This window comes from Fistularia commersonii, chromosome 4 (assembly GCF_037954325.1).
Source record: "Fistularia commersonii isolate RoL2024-O1a breed Wild chromosome 4, RoL_Fcom_v1.0, whole genome shotgun sequence".
NCBI classification, from domain to species: domain Eukaryota; kingdom Metazoa; phylum Chordata; class Actinopteri; order Syngnathiformes; family Fistulariidae; genus Fistularia; species Fistularia commersonii.
In genome coordinates this window covers 8,951,353-8,971,292 of record NC_141287.1, presented here as the reverse complement: position 1 = coordinate 8,971,292, position 19,940 = coordinate 8,951,353, and the positions used below count along the sequence as shown (strand labels likewise).

Genomic DNA, 19,940 nt, shown 5'->3' with positions numbered 1-19,940 from the left:
TTTTCAAAAAATGAAGGCTTTCTTTTCAAACCAACTGTTGCACCACGTGATTGGTATTGAAACTGGCATATGTAAGTGTAAACCCTTGTACAGTTGAGAACTCTTGGGAAAACCTGCTCAAAGCCACTTTCGTTTACCAAACACGGACCTCTTGGACGAATACGTCATACAGACGGTGACACAGGTAAAAGATAAAAGGGCTTCCAGGTGGAAGCTCTTCAAAATAAGTAAAGCTGACAGGTTTAAAATGTTTACAGCATTTCAATTACAAGACATGTTACAAGGTCAAGGCAACAGCAGCTGCATTTACCGACCAAGCAACCAAGTAAGCAAGTAGGTGAAGATGTGTAACCGAATAAGTCTTAGTTTTCTTGCCAAGGGTTTTTATGTTTTTCCATAATGTATTTGGAATGAAGGAAAATTGGAATTGGTCAGGGTATAAAATCAAAAGGATTTAAAAAACACCAGAGAATACATGTCAGATAAGACTCTGCAAACAGTGATGTTGAGTAAATTAAGGGAATCAACTGGGGTTCAATGGTTTTGGTTGTTGTTTGCCTTTGACGTCCATATTTCTCTAACCTGTACAGTTTCCTTCAACAATAGTCTTTCGTAGCTAGACATTCCACAATAATACTACGCTAGCGCAGGAGAGATATCTGGCTCAACCCACTGCCATTCCGCTAATGTAGAAAAACAGCTTGGGTTGTATTGAGTACATTCAAGATTCCCTTCTGATGTCAAAGGTTCTGGAGATGAAGTATCTGTTTTGGCCCATTGTTACCAATAGCCATTTATATAGTAAAAGGGACTGTAAAAGGCACACAGTGCACATCTGAAAAGGGCTCAAAACGATTGACCAATGGCAACGTTGATGTAACGCCCCCTATATCTTTACTACCACTTGAATTGAATCAAGATGTGTTCACATTTCAACAATAAAATTTAGATTCATTCTGTTAATTTGTACTCAGTGATATTACAAATCTTGGCACTGAAAAATAGACCAGCATTGTAAATTCATACACACAAGCGCGCGCACACACACACACACACACACACACACACACACACACACACACACACACACATACACTTGTGCATGTAGACACAACTGATCGAGCAGCTTTGCTTTGGTTCTGTGCTAATTTCTCTGCTTTTCTGAACACAGAGAAAGCATTAACTCCACAGCCAGCAGTGTGGCTGTACTGGGGGTCCCCCTGGTTTTGAATTACACTAATTGATGTATAATGACGTGCTGTTCATGTTCATGTTGGCAAAGATGTTTGTGCCATCAAACTCACACTGTTAGTTTTGAAACTCAGTTTAACCCAGTATTCCAAACAATATTGGATATGGGTGATCCCTCTGTGTTCCTCACTTACAGTCCTCTATAATGGCATGGGAGTGTGGTTACAGGCCGTTACCTTCAACATTGTTTTGTGCGACGTCATCACCATTCATTTCAATTATGTAGTCATAATTCTATAATACCCATGAATATTCAGAATATTCAGATGCTACACAGCCAATGATGTATGCACAGAGCATTTACACAGTACTATGCACACTAAAATGGTATCATCTTGAAATGCTATTTCAGTCTGTCAGGGTTTAAGTGAATAGACGTGTGACACATAAATCAATATTCTTCTTCTGCTTGGACACTGCTGAATGATAATTACTGCTATTATTTCATGTACCATTCATTTTGTTTTCCAATATCGCAACCCAGTCATCATCTTGGAAACACAGTTTCATTATCCTGAGATCTCAGAAATATGAGCCTGTTATCTCAGAAAAGGCTGCCCTGAGACAGCAAATATTGCTTGAGTTGATGAGGACACAAGTTAAATCCATTTGTTGTGACAGGATAATAGATAAAGAAAATGCATATATAATTTGCTAAGACCTGCATAATAATGAGATATGATATTTTTATGTATCAAAGTGGAGAGCTAACATCATTTCAATCCTAATAATTATATTCATATGTATATATTGTATTATCTTTTAGAGGCATTGCAGGGGTTTAACCGGAATTCTGAGGGATTTTTTTTCTTAATCAGTCAAAGGTTTAGGATTAGTGTTGTAACTTCCAAGCGGGGGGGTGGGGGGGGGCTTTGTGCAATTGGCTTTTTTACTTGCAATCGCCTTGTTTCTCCTTTAAAATAGATATTGGAATAATTAGAAAACTCACCAAAACAGGAGTTGATGAATCCGTACCAGCTGCAGCCGCTGCTCCCCAGCAGCCACCTCCCGCGGATACTGGAGGCGAAGCTGAGCGTGGTGCCGAACACGCACACCAGCATGTCGCTCACGCTGATGTTCAGCAGCAGCATGTTGACCGGCGTTCGCAGCTTCTTGAATTTGCAGAAGAGAAGCAAGACGATGAAGTTATTGAGGAAGCCGAAGGTCATGATGAAACCCAGCACCACGGACAGCACTATGAAGCCGGTGGAGGAGAGCTTCACCCTCCCGGCAGGTTCGTCCACCAGCTCCTGGTCATCGCTCAGGTTGAAGCTGTAGTTGAGACCAGCCTCGCCGGAGAACATCCTGCGGTCCATTCATGGGAGCTTGTCTTCTCTCTTCTCTAGGGCCGCTTCTTTATTCACTGCATATTTCCAACTTGGCGACTTTTTGTCTTTTTCTGCGATGTTTCCTGGCACTTTTACGCGTGGCGCCTCTTCTTGGACTCGGACTCTCCTCCGCTGATGTTGAGAGAATGAAAACACTCGCAGGTCCAGAAAAGATTTCTTTTGTTTTTGTTGTTTTTGTTTTTGAAAACGTACATTTTAACTCGAGTCCCACTTGTTACCTGAACGAATCCGTCCGTAGAAGATCAGCGCATCTTACTGTGTTTGCCTCCGTCTGTCCAAGGCATCTTGCCCATACCGTCTTCATCCCTGTTCACTCGCGTCACAACAGTTTTTTTCTTTGTTGTTTTTTTTACTGAACCTTCGTTTTATTTAAGGGTCGCCACCGACCCGTTTTATAATGTCTAACACAGGAATCTCTAAAACTAAAACAGGAGGAGGGTTAACCGTAAAGCCGTGCTAAAAGTGAGAAGTCCGCAGTTTTGCGTAAAAGTGAGCGACTCGCCCCCAACCAGCGGCTTTTAAAGACGACTCTTACGTCATGAGGCACTGGGATGACAGGAGCCACTGGGGAGGTGTGCGTGTGTGCGTGTGTGCGTGTGTGTGCATTGCGTGCCACTGTATCTCTCTGTGTGGGGGTTTATGTCAGCCTGTTGGTGTATCTCCAACTTCTCTCTCTCTCTCTTTCTCTCTCTAGCTTTGTGTGTGTGTGTGTGTGTGTGTGTGTGTGTGTGTATACATATATATGTACATATACATATACATATATATATGTATAGATATTTCATCTTGTTGTCTTTGTATTAGTCCCTTGTTCTAACGCCAGTGTTTTTTTTTTTTTTTTTTTGCTGAAATGCTACTTTACATCTCCATCTGGTGCAGAAATGACTGAAGCTTCTCAGCTGTCTAATGTCTTTGAGCAAATTGTTTTGCATATTTCACAAAGTGAAATGAAGTCCACCTAAACGCATCTTCACATTTCTCACCCTAGCTGAAATCACAGCGGGTGCAAGGGTTTTCTCACACAAATAAATTAAATATGTTACTATTCATAGTATTATCAAAATGCCTAAAAAAAAATGTATTAACCCAAAAAATAGTTGTTTTTGAGCGGATTGTTGATTTCATATGTGTTTAATTTCTTTCAAGTGTGACATAGTGGCCTTTTTTCATTGGAGCTGGACTTGCTGAGTAGTAGTAATTGGAGTCACCTTTTGCAACCCATAATAATTCATACCACTCACTAATCTGAAACTCAAAGTTGTGCGTCTCTTTGGATCCATGAAACATTGATTCGCATGTGCATACCACCTGGTTTACTGTTCTACTTTCTAAATCCCATTTAACCATTTTAGATAAATATGTGTTTTTACCGACACTCCATCTTGTCAAGGGCAAATGCGATGAACTTTAAGCAGTGATGTCAAGAATGTCTGACGGGTGTTTACTCAACATAACCTCATCATTAAGATCCAGCTTGTGTATTGGATGTGACCGAAAAAACGAAAGTTCACCAAGTTTGGGTCAAAACACTGTCATTTCAAATTAACAGGATGCTTAACATTTGGCTTCCCACCTTTTCTCTTCCCAGTAAAAACTGATAAACTGCCAGAATGCAAAATACCCCATGAAAGAATATGAAGGGGATTTAAACAGCGTAAACTAATCTTTACTTTAACCATTTTCTTCCTGTTGTCTATAACTGCTGGATTTCACTGGGAATTAAATTATGTGAAAGTATCATTTTAACCCTAAAATTCAAACCCCCATGGCAACCTCAGCTCACTGAACCAATTGGAGTCTAGAACATCTACAGATAATTAACAAATCAATGACTAAGGTTTTATCTGAATGAGTTTGGAAGCCAAAGCTTTATCCAATGGCACCATTCTATGTTGATAGGTTGTAGATTTTGTCATAATGTTCTCATGGGACATGAGAGTGAAAACTGAGTCATCATATGTTCTGCAACCTCCACTAATTAGAAATATGCTAAATGATAAGTTGGCTGCATTGATGAAAAAGAGTGGGAATATATAAAACATGGCCCATTTCTCTTTAACTAACACCTAAATTCGAACAGCGAAATAAATACTACACACTCAGGTTTGCTCCATTCAGTTCTTGTAATAGCAAATTTGAGCCCCTTGGGACCAAGACTCAGTGTAAACATATGGAAGGTCTTTCTGTTTGACACCTGGTGCCCTCTGACAGGACATATGATCTAATGAGGCGCAACAAACCATGTGAACCAGAGATCTTTGCTATCGTGCAGCAGATAGCAGATGAAGACTTGTGATTAAGATGTTTGTAAAGGTGAAATCCTTAGAAAATAAATGAAACCAGGCTTAGTTCATATTTGACATCTTCAGAAGTCCAAGCTCAGCAAAACTTGATGAATGTAATCTCCACACTGAACACTTCACCATAACATTTAACTCACAAAGGGAATACCTAGTGGAAAAGTATTAGCCATGCATCGCTAGACTAAATGGTCAAGGTGACTTCTTCTAGTCTAACTTGGTTGATTTCAGATTCCCACTGGGCGTTAACAGCAGAGGCAGACCAAACAGGGCAGTGGACAAAGCCTGATAGACCTGCGACCAGAGAGAAGGAATGTGTGACACAAAAAAACAAAGACAAAATGTGTGGAAAAAACAGCCAGCCACTGAAAGTGCATAAAGTAGTGAAGACGGTCAGAAAATTCAACAGACGATATGCTATTACCAAAAGCTAACCTTGTGTTTCTTCATATCCAAACATTCCACTGTTCTCTTTTTATTTCTTTTAAGATAAATATACTGTTTGGTTTGTCGCAGATGCAGCAGCCATCTTATGTTAATTTCTTTCTTTCAATTGCATTTATAAGTCTATACCTGGAGGCAGTGGCAGGACGTGCATTTTACACTTGGGCCTTCAATAGTGCTCCGAATCAATCCACCCCCCAATAATTAGTTTATGGCTATAAAGAACCATCTCATTATGCAAAGATGAAGTATAAAAAGTGGTGCATCGCAGATAGCTAACTTCTATAGCCACAATAAATGCCTTTATAGCAAACAGCTGCGACACATAACAAGCACCAATAATAACCTTATAAACTTGTAGAATTATTTGCAGTATTACACTCACCAGAAATTCTGACCATTTGGAAACAAAATCTATCCTCCTTTCATTCCTCAAAAAGAGTTCAATTATTTTGTCGTAAAGATTATCCTTGAACTTCAGCTCCATCAGGAAGTCCTTTTCTATCGCCATTGAAGCTAATACTGAAAGTCGAGCTTGCCCTGTCATATTTCTGGCATTAGTTTTAATTCGTTTTAGGGCTGAAAAAGTTACAGATAAAAAAATATCTTTTGATTTATCAGCATCTTTCCTTTACTGCTACCTTGAAATAAATGAATCTATGGGATCTGATTTGGCAGTTACTCAAAAAGATAAGTACAGTAAATGTCTTGCTCATGGCCAGTGCAGGTCTGATTTGAACAAAGGTCAACATCGTCCACACAACATTCTGTGGATGACGCCAGATTGTCCCACAAAAAATAAGGCCTCAGATTTATTTGAATACTCTTGAACAGTAGATTTTATTTTGTGAAACTCTGCCTCACATTTCTTTTGTGGTCTAGTACTTCAATGGCCACAACACAGATCTGAGCACAGAAAGTTTACACTTTGTGCAGAGCTGAGCTATGCTGCTGTAAAGATGTATATATTTGAAAATGTATAAAACGATGCCCTTCATTACTGAGAATTTGTTCAAAGGAATTTTTACCAAGAGAACAGAAAATGCAATGTTCAATGCGAGTATAGATATGACTTATCCAGACTAAAAACGATCCTTTAATGATGATTTCAAAGGACACAAAAATCATCATTCAGCAGTCTCAAGTGATGGTCTTCAAAAGTTACCTTTTTAACAGTTGAGGACTTATATTTGCATACCTTATTTCTTTCATCACATGCCCCTGTCCTCAGTGATGCTGAGGTCTTGCACTTTACATTGCTTTAAATTTTTAATCAATAGAGCTCCATGCAAAAAATGACAAAATCACAAAATGTGCTGACAGCTGTTAGCTAGTGGTAAAACATTCAGTGTTATAACTGAATGAGGTTGAACACAGAATAACTACCATTTTAATTTCAAAGAAGAAGAGGAATTTGAAGGCATTTTAAACCATTTATATTTTCAAAGTATCTCAGAGATCCATTCATAGACAGATTCATCAGATTGCATTAAAAATTATATACATGAGAGCTGCGGCTGAGCACATCCTTAACAAGCAGTCATGCAGACACTGTTTACGAATATTAAAATAAATGACCTTATTTATTCTTTAATGTAGTGCAAAATGTCAACTTTTTGGTGTTGGATTTTGGATTGCCAATTTTGTTAACTGTCAATGAATGAATGCCAAATATTAGATATACAAAAAGCTGCAAAAGACTGCTGTATTTAACTCTCACCTGAGTTGTTGTCAATATCTGCAGGTCATTCCCACCTAACATAAGAAGCAGTTTTGATATGAGGTATGAAAAAATGTTTCGAATGTCCACCAAATGACTTCTTCTGCTTCTTTTTCTTTTAATTTTGTCTGTTCTCTTCAGGGGTCGCCACAGCAAATCAACCTCTTCCGTCTGACCATGTGCTCTGTTTCCTCTTCTCTCACATCAGCCAATTTCATGTCCTCTTTTACTACACCCACAGATCTTTTATTTGATCTTCCTCTAGACCTCCAGCCCAACACTTCCAACCCCAGGATCCTTTTAATATATTCACTATGCCGCCTCTGTACATGACCAAACAATCTCAGTCTGGCTTCTCTCACCTTATCTAGAAAACATCTAACATGTTCTGTCCCTCTGATGGACTCATTCCTGATCCGATCCATCCTTGTCAGCCTTCAAAGAGGACCTCAACATTTGCTCTGCTTCCTGTCTTCTCTTCAGTGCCACTCTAACCCTAAACCCTAACCCTAACCCAAACCATTGAGCATCACTTGTCTCAGAACTGTCAAGTACACATTTCCTTCCATTCTGACTAATATTACCAATGACAATTTTCTCCACCCGTTCCAACCTGCTTGAATTTCTGCACCTCTGTTCCACACTCTTCATTGCTCTGGACTGATAACCCCAAGTACTTAAAATCCTCCTGTTCACACATGTATTCTGTCTTGCTGCAGCTAACCTTCATTCCTCCACTTTCCAGAGCATACCTCCACCTCTCCAGATTTTCCTCACTCTGTTCCCTGCTCTCACTATAGATCACAATGTCATCAGCAAACATCATGCTCCATGGAGATGCCCATCTAACCTCATGTGTCAGTCTGTCCATCACCACTGCAAACAAGAAGGGACTCAGAGCTGATCAATGATGGAGTCCCACCTCAACCTTGAACTTCCCTGTCACACCTATAGCACATCTCCTGCACCAGCCACCTCTCTGCCACTCCAGATTTCCTCATACAGTAACTTAGTTCATCTCTCTGCACCCTGCTGTATGCTTTTTCTAGGGCTACAAAGGCACAATACAGCTCTCAATGACCTTCTCTGTGCTTCTCTACCAGCGCTCTTAAAGCAAATACTGCATCTTTAGTACTCTTTCTAGGCATGAAGCTGTGATCACAAATGCGGACCTCGGCTCTCGTTTCCACTACCCTTTCTCATAACTTCATTGTATTGCGCATCAACTTTATCCCTCTATAGTTACCGCAATCTGTACATTTCCCTTTTTCTTAAAAATGGGTGCCATCACACTTCTTCTCTTGACACACGGTACAAAAATTTCAGTACACAGTACAGTACACACAGCCATTTTAGTACAACGCACATGGAAATGGATGCAGTGTTAGTATGTGATGTCCTCTCTGTTTGACGGTGGACTTTCGGGGATACATTGCTCTATGAAGTAGTGGCCTTTGTTTTCAAAGCACGTTTGATAATGTTGCAGTCACAAATTGTGAGTGATAAGCATTGTGTTCTGTGCTGTGTGGCTGATTTTGTTCTAGTGTTCACTTTTATAACAGCTGTCAGATGGCCCATTACCAACCATCTTTCCTGACAGATGGATTGGTCAAAATATTGTCTCTGAGGGTTTTATCAGCCAATGACATAACACAGATCTGCATGCCAGAAACAGGGAAGTCAAAGATGATGTAATCCTTCTTTGTTAATATATTTGATAATAAATGAAAATGTTTCTCTCCAGCACTGAAATGCAAATTGCAATTCTTTTGAATGAAGTCTCAGATCTGAGATACCCATGTTATAAACAGCCACTTTGTCATTCCACACCAGATTTGACAGGTTTTGTGGTTATTGATCATGAAAAATTTGATGGCAGAAATATCTGTTAAACAAAGATTTTACAAAACAATTTTAATGCCTGGCCAAGAAAACAAAGCGGAAGACAGTAAAAACAGCAACAAACAGTAAAAGAATATGCAAACATACTTTGATGTGGCAAGTTACCATGGAAGCAGCCACCACTTCTTGCATTTCCCAGGTATTGAGCTCTTGCTGATTGCCACAAATGCGATTCAACAATTTTAGAGAATCGCCCACTGTTCTAATGCGGATGAGGATATGAAAGGTAGATCAGCATGTTTCAGCACCACATGGGATTTATGTGGCAGTAGTTATTTTGACAGGTCAGTTGGCTTTTCATGGGACAGATTCTGCCTTTTTACCTCTGTGCACCTTCAATGTATATTATTATATTTTTAAAACATGCCTGTGTTATTTGACAGATTTGAAAGCCCCTGTTTTAGGCTGAATAGGTCATTATCCCAAGGAAAATATTTTTTAAAGTCAGCTAATTATATTGTAATAACTCTGGCCATTATCTGTCACACATACAGATATACATATATGTATATGGCCATATACATATAGAGGATATGGCCAAAAACATTTAATCAGCCATCCAAATAATCGAAATCAGGTGTTCCAATCACTTACTTACGTTCATGAATTTGATAAAGGGAGACATTTTGGGGGGCTGTTAATAGTGGTAGTAGGGTGTTTTATTCCAAGGGAAATCTACATTTCCAAAACAAAACTTCAATATATAACATATTTTGAAATGCCTATAGTTGTGCTTAAAGATCAAAAGATATTGTTGGATATATTCAGTATTTAGTCTGAAGTTAAAATGTCATGATATAAGAATGTGTCTCACAACCACCATAGAAGTTTTTGTGCCCTGAGTCTTTGAGTCATTCATACATATCTTTCTAAGGGAAGTCAAAAATGATGTGTGCGATACTGTAATCGATGCCACTATTACCAAGCTTTTATGCATTTCTAGTTCCTAATAGCACTGCGTGCTTTTTATTTCCCCACACAATGTAAAATGACTTCAATCATATGTCATATGTCATATACCTGCATTATGACCTATTTCTTACCAAAATAGACTAAATATAGTGTGTGGTTGTTATTGAAGAAATAGAAAGATTCAACAGACACCAAACATATTAATTTCAGTGTTATATTTGAGAAACAGCAGCAGCCTTTTTGAACGTATCCCTGTCAGACTCTGCTCTGGCAGCTCTCTCAAAGCAATTGACTCAGACAAAAGAACCACATGCTCACTTCCAGTTCTTGTGGGCAGAGGAGCCACCAGAGGTCAATCAGCTTATCAGTGCGGTATCAATTCCCAGACAGCAGCAAAAAAGCAGAAGGGCAGGCTGATCCTGTGTTAGTCTTTTTAAACTCATTGCAATTTCAGGAAAAGTCCATTTTTCATCACTGTTTTGCCTTTTTTTGTTTTGGCTTGATTTTTTTATTGCTTTCTTTTCAACAAATTGCTTTTTAGAAGTTTTAAATTAGATTTTGATCCACTTTTATTGCAAGATGTAACAACTACTCGGCTAAGTATGCCTGGTGTTTCCACCATAAGGTGGAAACATCTCTTAGAAAAACCGTATCTAAGGCTCAGTCCAAATGTACAACATACCCAGATGTTCCATAGCGACAAATAATTATTGTGGGTAGAACTGAAGTTTATATGAAACCAGGTCTGGGGTATATAAGGCCACAATGGGATGACATTGCTAGTGTGTGAGGCCCTGAGACAGCAGTGTAAATGGGTAAAACTATCGCAGAACACATGAGGAAGATACAACAAAATAAACAGGAAATACAATAATTGCAATTAACCCTCTTATTATGTTATGGGTCAATTTGACCCATTGGGTCACTGGGTGAAATGTGTCAAATTGACCCTTAACATAATAAGAGGGTTAAATGCATTGGTGAATCTTTCTCTTCTCAAACCTCATTAGTCCCATTTTTATAATATAAAAAACGACCTGGGACAATATTTTAAGGAGATGAGGAATTCTTTACCACCTATAAGAGGGTTTGAGTCATACAGTCCAGAGACCGTGATTCTATTAACATTCTCATCTCAATTCCCGGATCCATGGAAATGTGCTGTCTCAAGAACAAATCTGTTTCCTATGAAAATGGTCTATAAATTCCCCTTTTATTTATGCCACATGATACATGATTCTCTGCATTCAAAGAATCCCTCATGCATCATTCAGCTCTGCAAGAAGATCATTGCTTTCTGTAACTTTGCCGTATCTTGTTTGCTCCTCTGTTTCTTACTGATACGTCACTATCTTCATTCCAACACATGGAGCCTATAGATTGTCCTCCAAAGGAAGCCCCGCCAGCTTCACCACGAATCATTAAACAGGGGGTATGTGAGCTGGTTATCTACTGAGCCCCATCTATTTATCTCCCCCATTAAAGCAAAATACCTACCAAAAATCATTCTATTCAAATTTAGTAAAGTTAGTTCTCTTTGAGTATCTCTCCCCCTCCCTCTATGTATTTTTTTCTCTCACTCTCACTATTGACCTCTAATCTGTCTTTTACTTATCTCTTTCAATGCCCAGAAAAAAAAGTCTTCTAAATCAGAAACTACTGCACATCTCGTGTTCCTTGACTTTATAGGGAGAGTGAATACATCTCTTCAATTGATTTAAGAGCAATAGAAGTTGTAGATTTTCTGAAAATGACAGTTACACTGAATATTCTGTTATGACTAGGATGGGGCGACTCAACTCAAAGCAAAAAGAGGGAAGATAAACAAGTATATGATAAAAAAAACCTACTTCCTCGTCATCTTTGGCAAAGCCAATGGCTAGAGGCAAGAGTGCCACCAGGGATTTTGGGACCCATGAAAAGAAATCTTACTTGGCCCTTTACACAGAAGTATGTAAACACAGGAGGCAGGCGGATTGAGAAATAATGCAGCCTCAGGGCAGCATGGGCCAGTGTCTCCCTGAGCCGGTCCCAAGCCCGGATAAATGCAGAGGGTTGCATCAGGAAGGGCATCCGGTGTGAAACTTTTGCCAAAACCAAACATGCGAATTAATAATCAGATCATACCGGATCGGTCATGGCCCGGGTTAACAACGACCGCCATTGGTACCGAAGACTTACAGAAAATCAATGGAAACTGGGCTACTGTAGGTCATAGAAGGAGAGGAGGAAGGCGTGTTCAGAAGCAGAGAGAGAAGAGGAAAGACAAGGGTCTGGGACTGAGAGTAGGGACTTTGAATACTGGGACTATGGCAGGAAAACGTAGAGAGTTGGTCAACATGATGCAGAGAAGGACAGTAGACATACTAAGTGTCCAGGAGACCAGGTGGAAAGGTAGTAAGACTAGAAGCTGACCAGCAGGTTTTAAGTTGTACTGTCATGGTACTGACAGGAAGAGAAATGGAGTAGGAGTTATTTTGAAGGAGGAGATTGTTAGGAACGTTCTGGAGGTGAAGAGAACGTCAGATGGAAATGAGTCTGAAACTGGAAATTGAAGGTGTGTTGCTGAATATTGTCAGTGGCTATGCCCTGCAGTTGGGATATGAGTTTGAGGAGAAGGAGAAATTCTGGAATGAGCTAGATGAAGTGATGCAGAATATCCCCAGGGATGAGAAAGTGGTAATTTGTGCAGACATCAATGGGCATGTTAGTGCAGGCAATAGAGGGGATGAAGAAGCGATAGGTAGATTTGGTATACAGGATAGGAACGCAGAGGGACATATGATGATAGATTTTGCAAAAAGGGTGGAAATGGCTGTAGTGAACACTGACAAGAAGAAGAAGAAGGCTGTCATATCCAACACTTTTCAGGCGTATGCCTAGAGGCTAGTTGAAGGGAAGCGAGTAGCGGTTACCACTATGGAGGTTGCCATAGTGGCTCCGGCACTGTTGGCATAGGCGGTCTCAGAAATAACCAGTTAGGTCCTTGTGAGAAACAGGGTGAAGGTTGAGTTATATCTTTAGTCTAATGCATGCTTGAAAATCATGGATTTAAATAAATTGACTGTGGAATTCCCTCAGCAAGGTTTAACCCATGGTCACAGATGTTTTTCATGTGAATTAATACACTGGCTCAAGCGGATACAGCCTCACAAAACAGAGGATGCAAATCAATTGATACAGCAAAAGACCTCAAATACACTTACACAAGTCTTACAATGGACACAGATGTGAGCCATGTGAAGGTTGGCCGGGGGCTGATAACAGAAATATAAAAAGACAAATGACACATATGGCAAGTGCAAGGAAAAAACACAAAGAAGGCAAACATGTCTTAGATGAAACACAACCAAATACATACAGGTTATATGATGTGTTAAGTACAGTAATTTCAACTCATGACACTTTGTATAAGAATAAATACAGCAAAACCACAAATGACACAACAGGGTAAATCAAGAAACTCTGTATAGACAATAGAAAAGCACAGTCAGGAAAAAAAAAACAGATTTTCAAACAGAAATCAGTACTGAAGTGGTACTGTGAAGAATATACTGGATCAAGATGTGCTCATCCTGAAGAAATAATGAGCACCATTTGAGGAAAGAAAACAGCACACATATTCTTTCTCCTTTAAGATGATACCAATATCCAAGCTAGCACCTCCTTGATATGCTGTGTCTGCGTATAAACGGGCAACAGATTATAGTAACCCTCTCAGAGAGCTATTTATGATATGTCTATGGCTACCATACCACTGACAAAACACAAAGGAGAAAATTGTGTTGGGCTTGTAGAATAAGATGTTATAGGCACTGCAGTCAGAGCTATGGTATAGTCACAGAGCAAGTGCAAGGCAAAGCAATAATTTGCATGACGTGGAGGACAAAATTACGATGTCAGTTTTTAACTAATGGCACTGTTAAGTATTGTAGGATGTTACCAGTGGGAGAGAAATGAGAGAAAATATGTAGAATTATGAAAAGAACCATCCAGCTGCTTATAGAACATCCATAGACTGTTTGTAGGCAATTCAAATCTGAACAACTGTCACGAAATAGGGAGCATCTGATGCAAATGCGGTAAATATTAACTATGAGGGAAAAAAAGGGAGAGGGATACAATGTCCAGAAGCTTAACAAATGTGTCTTTTTTGATCTATCTGTTCAGAAGACAACAAAATTACTAGATATATAACTACTTCTCTCAAAAAAACACATGTAGGTTGTTGATAAAGTTTATATAAAAAGAAAAGTAAAGGAGTGAACTGATATCAACAAATAGTATTGATGTCTTGCAGAGAGAACTATAGAAAGAGACCAAATAAAGAGATGAATAAGGAGAATCCTATTTGTAGAAGGAGTATTATTGAAATAGTATTGTAGCGTTTTAGTCAGGGAAAACACCTGGTTGACGGTAAAATGTTCGTTTAATAAGTAGTAGCAATGGCCAAAGCCATGCTACACAAGCCTGCAATACAACTAACCGTTCCCGCTCAATTCCAGGTAAAACAAAAAACAGAATTCCTTGCACCATGAACCACACCCACAAAATTCCCAGTATCCCCAAAACCACACAGAAAACAACCATCAACATATACCCCAACATTTGTAAATCGCTACAGTATAATACCCCATTCCAATGTCTTAAAATACCATTTGAAATGAGAAAATAATAACAACACAATCTTTTTTAATCCCTGTGGGATCTGTATCTATTTCTGCAGTTAACCCGTCATGGATGAACTATGCGCAGTAGGCTGCCATCCATCAGCAGAGCAGTTAGGGGCTCAGTGTCTTGCTCAACAACACTTTGATACAGTAGGAGCAGCCGGGAATCAAACCAGGAATGGTCACTTCCAAAGACAATTGCTCTACCTCCTGCGCCACGCTGCCCCAAAGGGAACACCAATTAAATCAGAATAAAAGAAAAAACAGAAGTACTACAGAATGGGTTTTGTCTCTCTAATTAACATCACAGATCTGATAATCAGGTGAACGAGAAATGAGCGACACTAAATTGCGACATCAAAAACTTTCGTCATAGAGTAAATTAACATTACACTGCTTATCTGAATCATTCAAAGAATGAAAATTCTGTGTTTCTGTAAGTTATTTGCTTCACTCTAGCATAACAACATTCTTAAAACAGCAGAATGATGACTGGTAAAGAAGCAACTATGAGTTGCTGCACTGTAAAAATAAATGTTTGCGCTTTGAAAAATTTTTGAACTAGGTTTTGATGCCCATCAATAATTAAGATTTAAGAAGCATTCATAGATCCACTGGGGCCTTATTATGCTCCAATGTGTTACAACTAGAAAGTCAAAAAGTCCAAGTTAGTGTCTTCAAATTCATGAATATCCTGGAATCCATCTGTAAAGAGTAAACAGCCTCTCTAAACAAATATTTATGTTTTGAAAAGTCCTCGAGCACAGAGCTATCTGAATGGACCTTGAAATGCCACATACACCACAAATACTTCAAAAAGTAAAGAGCAATACCGATTTCAGCTTTATGCATCTTCAAAAGAACTTGAAATTAAATAGAAAAATGTAGAATTGCAGTTTCTCTACCTGAGCTGGCGTTAAATGACACCCTGAAAAGATATTTTTCTATAGTAAATAATGATTTTGAGGGAAAGTATTCCTTTGAATCTCTTTATATTAAATGTCTTCATTTTATCATACAATATTTGTCATATTTACTGTGACAGTTTTTTTGGATTGCCTGAAAAACATTTTGCTGAGATGCACTTGGCTTGACCGCCCAGTCATTTGTCAGTGAAGCATGTGACTTATTTGAAAGCGGGACAATACCTGTGCTGACGCCTTAAAATAGTTTAAAACAAAAAGAAAAAAATTACAAGCCATTGAACTCTTCTAATAATAACTTAAGAATAATATTGCAGTACATTTTTATAGAGACAGAGACTAAGAGGTCAATACTGAATATGTGAATATTTGTAATTTCATCAGAATTTTTTAAGTCACAGTGAAGACTTGATGGACTAAAAGAGATATTCATATAGAACAAAGTAGATCTGAGTTACATTATGAGACACTGCTTATGGCGCATTAGAGTTAGTCACTCTAAAAGTTAGAGATGGTGCTACTTAAAGCATTAAATCTTTATTTTGGAGCATACAAAGAATGCAAATGTTTGCTCTTCAGGCTGACGTGGTAAAAACACAACAGGAGCTTGGAAGAAATCACTCACTGATGGACTATACGGCAAATGTCCAAGGACATTCCGCAGAGCAATGTCTTGAAACATAGGTGCTTTTATAAGCAGGAAAGGTGCCAAGTGCAACTGTTTTGCATGGAAGCAAGACCCATGATGCTGAAAAGTCTGAAGATTTATCCCCTTTTGGCCATTATCTAAAACACTGGCCTGTTTGTTCCTGTTTGTGTGGGTTGATTTCTCTAGTTTGTAGAGGAATTTGCCAGTCCCTTTACATACATACAGATGGTTCAGAAAGGATTGTTTGCTTTTCTTAATCAGTTTTACAAGTGTCTGAGAAAAGAGAAGAAAAGAAAATCCAACACTGTTTATGCAGCAGATGCTGGTATTTGCACCAACATTACCCTGAATAGAGATACCGCATACTAAATCTATCTATCTTATCTATCTATACTATCATTTAAACATACTTGTGTTTGCATTACATTTATTGCATTGTTGGAATACAAAGGACAATGTGCAGTAAAGGTTTATCTTTCATTCATTCATTATTCGCTTTTCCTGCACTCCAGGTTGCAGGGTCATTGGGCAAGGACGGCTAAGTCCTGGACTGTGTGCCAATAGATCACAAGGACACATAGAGATGTACAACCATGGAGATATACAATCATTCACGCGCTCATTCAAACGTCTAGAGAATTTATGGTCTCCAATTAATCCTACTGCATATTTTTGGAATGTGGGAGGAAACTCACATAGACAAGGGGAGAACATGCAAGCTTCCCACAGAGAGGCTCCCCTGTCAGACTAGAGATACTGGGACCTACATTTTAACACAGAATGTGAAACATTGAAAGGGAATGCTGGAAAGCTTTGGGTGCAAAAAAGTAAATAAAACCCTTTTCCATCATGCATTAATTAATTGAGTAAATATATATAGAAAATATGAATAAAGAAATTAATTATTTCTTATAGTGTCAGGCTTTAGTCCTACGGCTAATCAGTCAGCCCAGTAGATGGCGGTAATACAGATTGAAGCTTAATGCCACCCGTCACACGCAGGAAGAAGAAAAAGAACCGACATACTTGAATATTTTGCACCGTCAAAATGAACGGATGTTTTGTTTTTTGGTTCCCGTCGTGGACATAACAACGAGGCAAGATTCGTATCCGTTATCAGTGGCAGTTATGAATCAAAGGGATTACAGTGCTTTTTTTTAACAGTAGCCGGCTAATTAGTCGTAGCTAGCCGCTAATCTGGTCAAGCTGCCACTTGGCTTCACTCTATCACTTATTAGTAAGACGCTAGCGACAGTATTTATATGTTAATTTAAGATATGCATCCTCGTTAGGCATAAATAGAGAACTGTGTTGTATTGGTCTGATCATATATGACTGCAGTAGAATGTATATATAGATGTACAGGTGAACGCTTCACAACGTAGCTTGCCACATGATAACAGCTTGCTACCTGGGAGTGCTAACGTTAAACGGCTAGCCACGTAAACCGCTCCTGGGGTCCGTGTTGACGTAGCTGGTGCTGCAGCTGACAGCCTGCCTGTCCATTGACTGGAGTTACATTCATCTAATATTGGGCCGCTAAGTCATATGCAGTCACTTTAACCCACTCAGACATCCTGGGGCCCGATTCTGACTGAGGACGCAAATGGTTGATGCTCAAAATGCTTTAGCTGGACCAGAACGTGTGGCGCGATAGTTTTCTGTTCCTGTTGCATTGAGCGGATGATGAAGCGGGTCGCCTGGCTGATATCAGGATTAAACAGAAGAATGATGAAGCTACTCTTTGCCCTCGCTTTGATTGTCTACATTGCCTGTGAGTTGGATTTTTATTTGTTTGAATGTGTCTGACGTAAAAGTTCACAATTCATGTGATTACACATCAGTGTAAACTCAGGAGTTGGTCGCTCGTTATGATCCATGGTCACACCAGCGTCTTACTTTTAGATCATTGAACCGTCACAGTTCCATCCATCTGTTATCTCCGATTCACGGTCGCGCACATTCAAGATCGATAATCAGATTAATCAATTTCAATAAAAAAAATCTACCACGTTATTTGGAATCTTTATAACTATATGGAATATTTTGATGAAATTATATAGAGTATGTTATAGTTAGACATGCGCAAACAAAATGTTTGAACATTGAGTTCTTAAATTATCTAGTTTGATGCATTAAGAGCAATTAAGTAATGTGTTCAGGGGGGAAAAACATGTACAGAACTCAGCCAGAGTATCAAGATATCATCAATTTATACACATGTGAATTGCAAGTGAATAGGGCCAAGCTGCATGCTGAGAAAATATAGGGATATTAGGTAATGACTATGTTGAATTGGCTTTTCATATTCTGATTCCAGCCTCTATTCAATGCGGCCCTTTTGGAGTATGATGTTTATATGATGTAATAGCAATTACATCAGTGCTATGAAAATCACCTTTATGTTATATATTCTGACAATGATCCAATCAGTATTATTTCGAAAAAGGTATAGTGTCTTCTGACAATGCAAGCAAATGGTTTTTACTCAGAGTGCTAACATGCTGTTAATTGAACTTCGTAAAAAATGTCATTTCCCAAAGCTGAGGGTCGTCACTCAAATGTTGTGTCCATCTAGAGATGTTTGTAATAAACAGCAGAAAGAGGTAACATGCTCGTGTGACCATTGTAGCTAATTTAAACTTGGTCTGTCTCTAACACGTTCCACTTCCCTGAGCAAGTTGTAAACTGTCTATACTGAGGTATTATGCATGAACAAACTATGCATGTCATTCACTGTTCAAGACGTTGGTTCTGGAGAAAGAACATATATAGATGCCAAAAAAATAAAATATTGATGTAGTTTTAAACAGAGCTGCATATGTGTGTTCTAAATATTTTTTTTGTTGACTAGAAAATTAACTAAATACAAATATTTGGAACAGACTGTGCTGCTGCCCTCCAACCTCCATTATGAGCCAGCATTGCTGCACCAAATGCAGTGCATGACTGGAGTCAAAGAAATATATCAGTGAAGAGGGACTGGTCAGTTGATGGTGTTTGTTCATAGCCAGATACAATGTTGGTTTTAGGATCAATTTTAAACAATGTTTTTGTATCATTTTGACAGCTCTGGTGTTGTGGCATGCCTTTTTTACTGGCAAAGTGGGGCCTGACTGCTGTACCCATCTTCAAACACTGCTTAAGAATAAGAACAACTTTATTTATCCCGAAGGAAATTGTTGTGCCAGAGTTTCAAGTAAAACATAACAATAATAAATAATGGTAGGAAATTGTATAAACAGAATAAAAAAGGGGGGAGAATAAGAAATACAAATTAAACTATAAAGTGTCAAAGTAACAAGTCAAGGCTATAAGTGTTTAAGGTCTTAAGTACAAAGATTTTGAGATTCCCTGCGGCTGAAGGGAGAGGAATTAATAAGTCTGATAGCCTCAGGTAGGAAAGACCTCCTGTGGCTCTGAAAGGAAACATATCAGCTGTGGCAGTTATCAGAAAGTTTGAATAAATATTTTTTGTTGGAATAATAGCTCACAAATCTTGAAGTGATTTTTCAAATCAATACCAAAAGGTTTTCAGGAGAATTGTTTTACATTTCTTTTCACATGTAGTATGAATATTCAGACAATATTTATACTGGGTCTTGAGTAAAAACTTGATTGTTATTCGTCTAAAGGTATATACCTCAGTATACATAGGCAATAAGATACTCAATTCAGGATTTTATACACTGTCATGTCAGTTCATTGGTTAATACCTTCCATTAGAGGAAAACCTGAAACTAAACCTGAACTGTACAACTGTAAGGATCGCTGTCTTGCCTGAAAACTCTGTGTCTATGTGTGGATTCCCCACAGATGC

At 38.7% G+C, this 19,940-nt stretch overlaps 2 protein-coding genes across 6 annotated transcripts in view; one reads left to right on the top strand and one right to left on the bottom strand.

Moving 5' to 3' along the window:
- The window catches only part of tmtops2b (teleost multiple tissue opsin 2b), a 33,633-nt gene extending 30,042 nt beyond the window's left edge, over positions 1-3,591 (bottom strand). The window contains exon 1 of the mRNA XM_086145136.1: positions 2,201-3,591. Within this exon, the coding sequence (XP_086001262.1) occupies positions 2,201-2,567 (367 nt within the window). The 5' untranslated portion in view covers positions 2,568-3,591. The remainder of the gene's footprint in view (positions 1-2,200) is intronic.
- A 13,536-nt stretch (positions 3,592-17,127) lies between these two features.
- uxs1 (UDP-glucuronate decarboxylase 1) overlaps positions 17,128-19,940 on the top strand; it is a 32,204-nt gene continuing 29,391 nt past the window's right edge. For 2 of the 5 annotated variants that reach the window (XM_086145128.1, XM_086145132.1), the window contains exon 1: positions 17,135-17,894. In XM_086145128.1, the coding sequence (XP_086001254.1) occupies positions 17,804-17,894 (91 nt within the window). In that variant the 5' untranslated portion in view covers positions 17,135-17,803. Of the gene's footprint in view, positions 17,895-19,940 lie in introns of all 5 variants that reach the window. The other 3 variants (XM_086145130.1, XM_086145129.1, XM_086145131.1) reach the window with 3 other exon arrangements.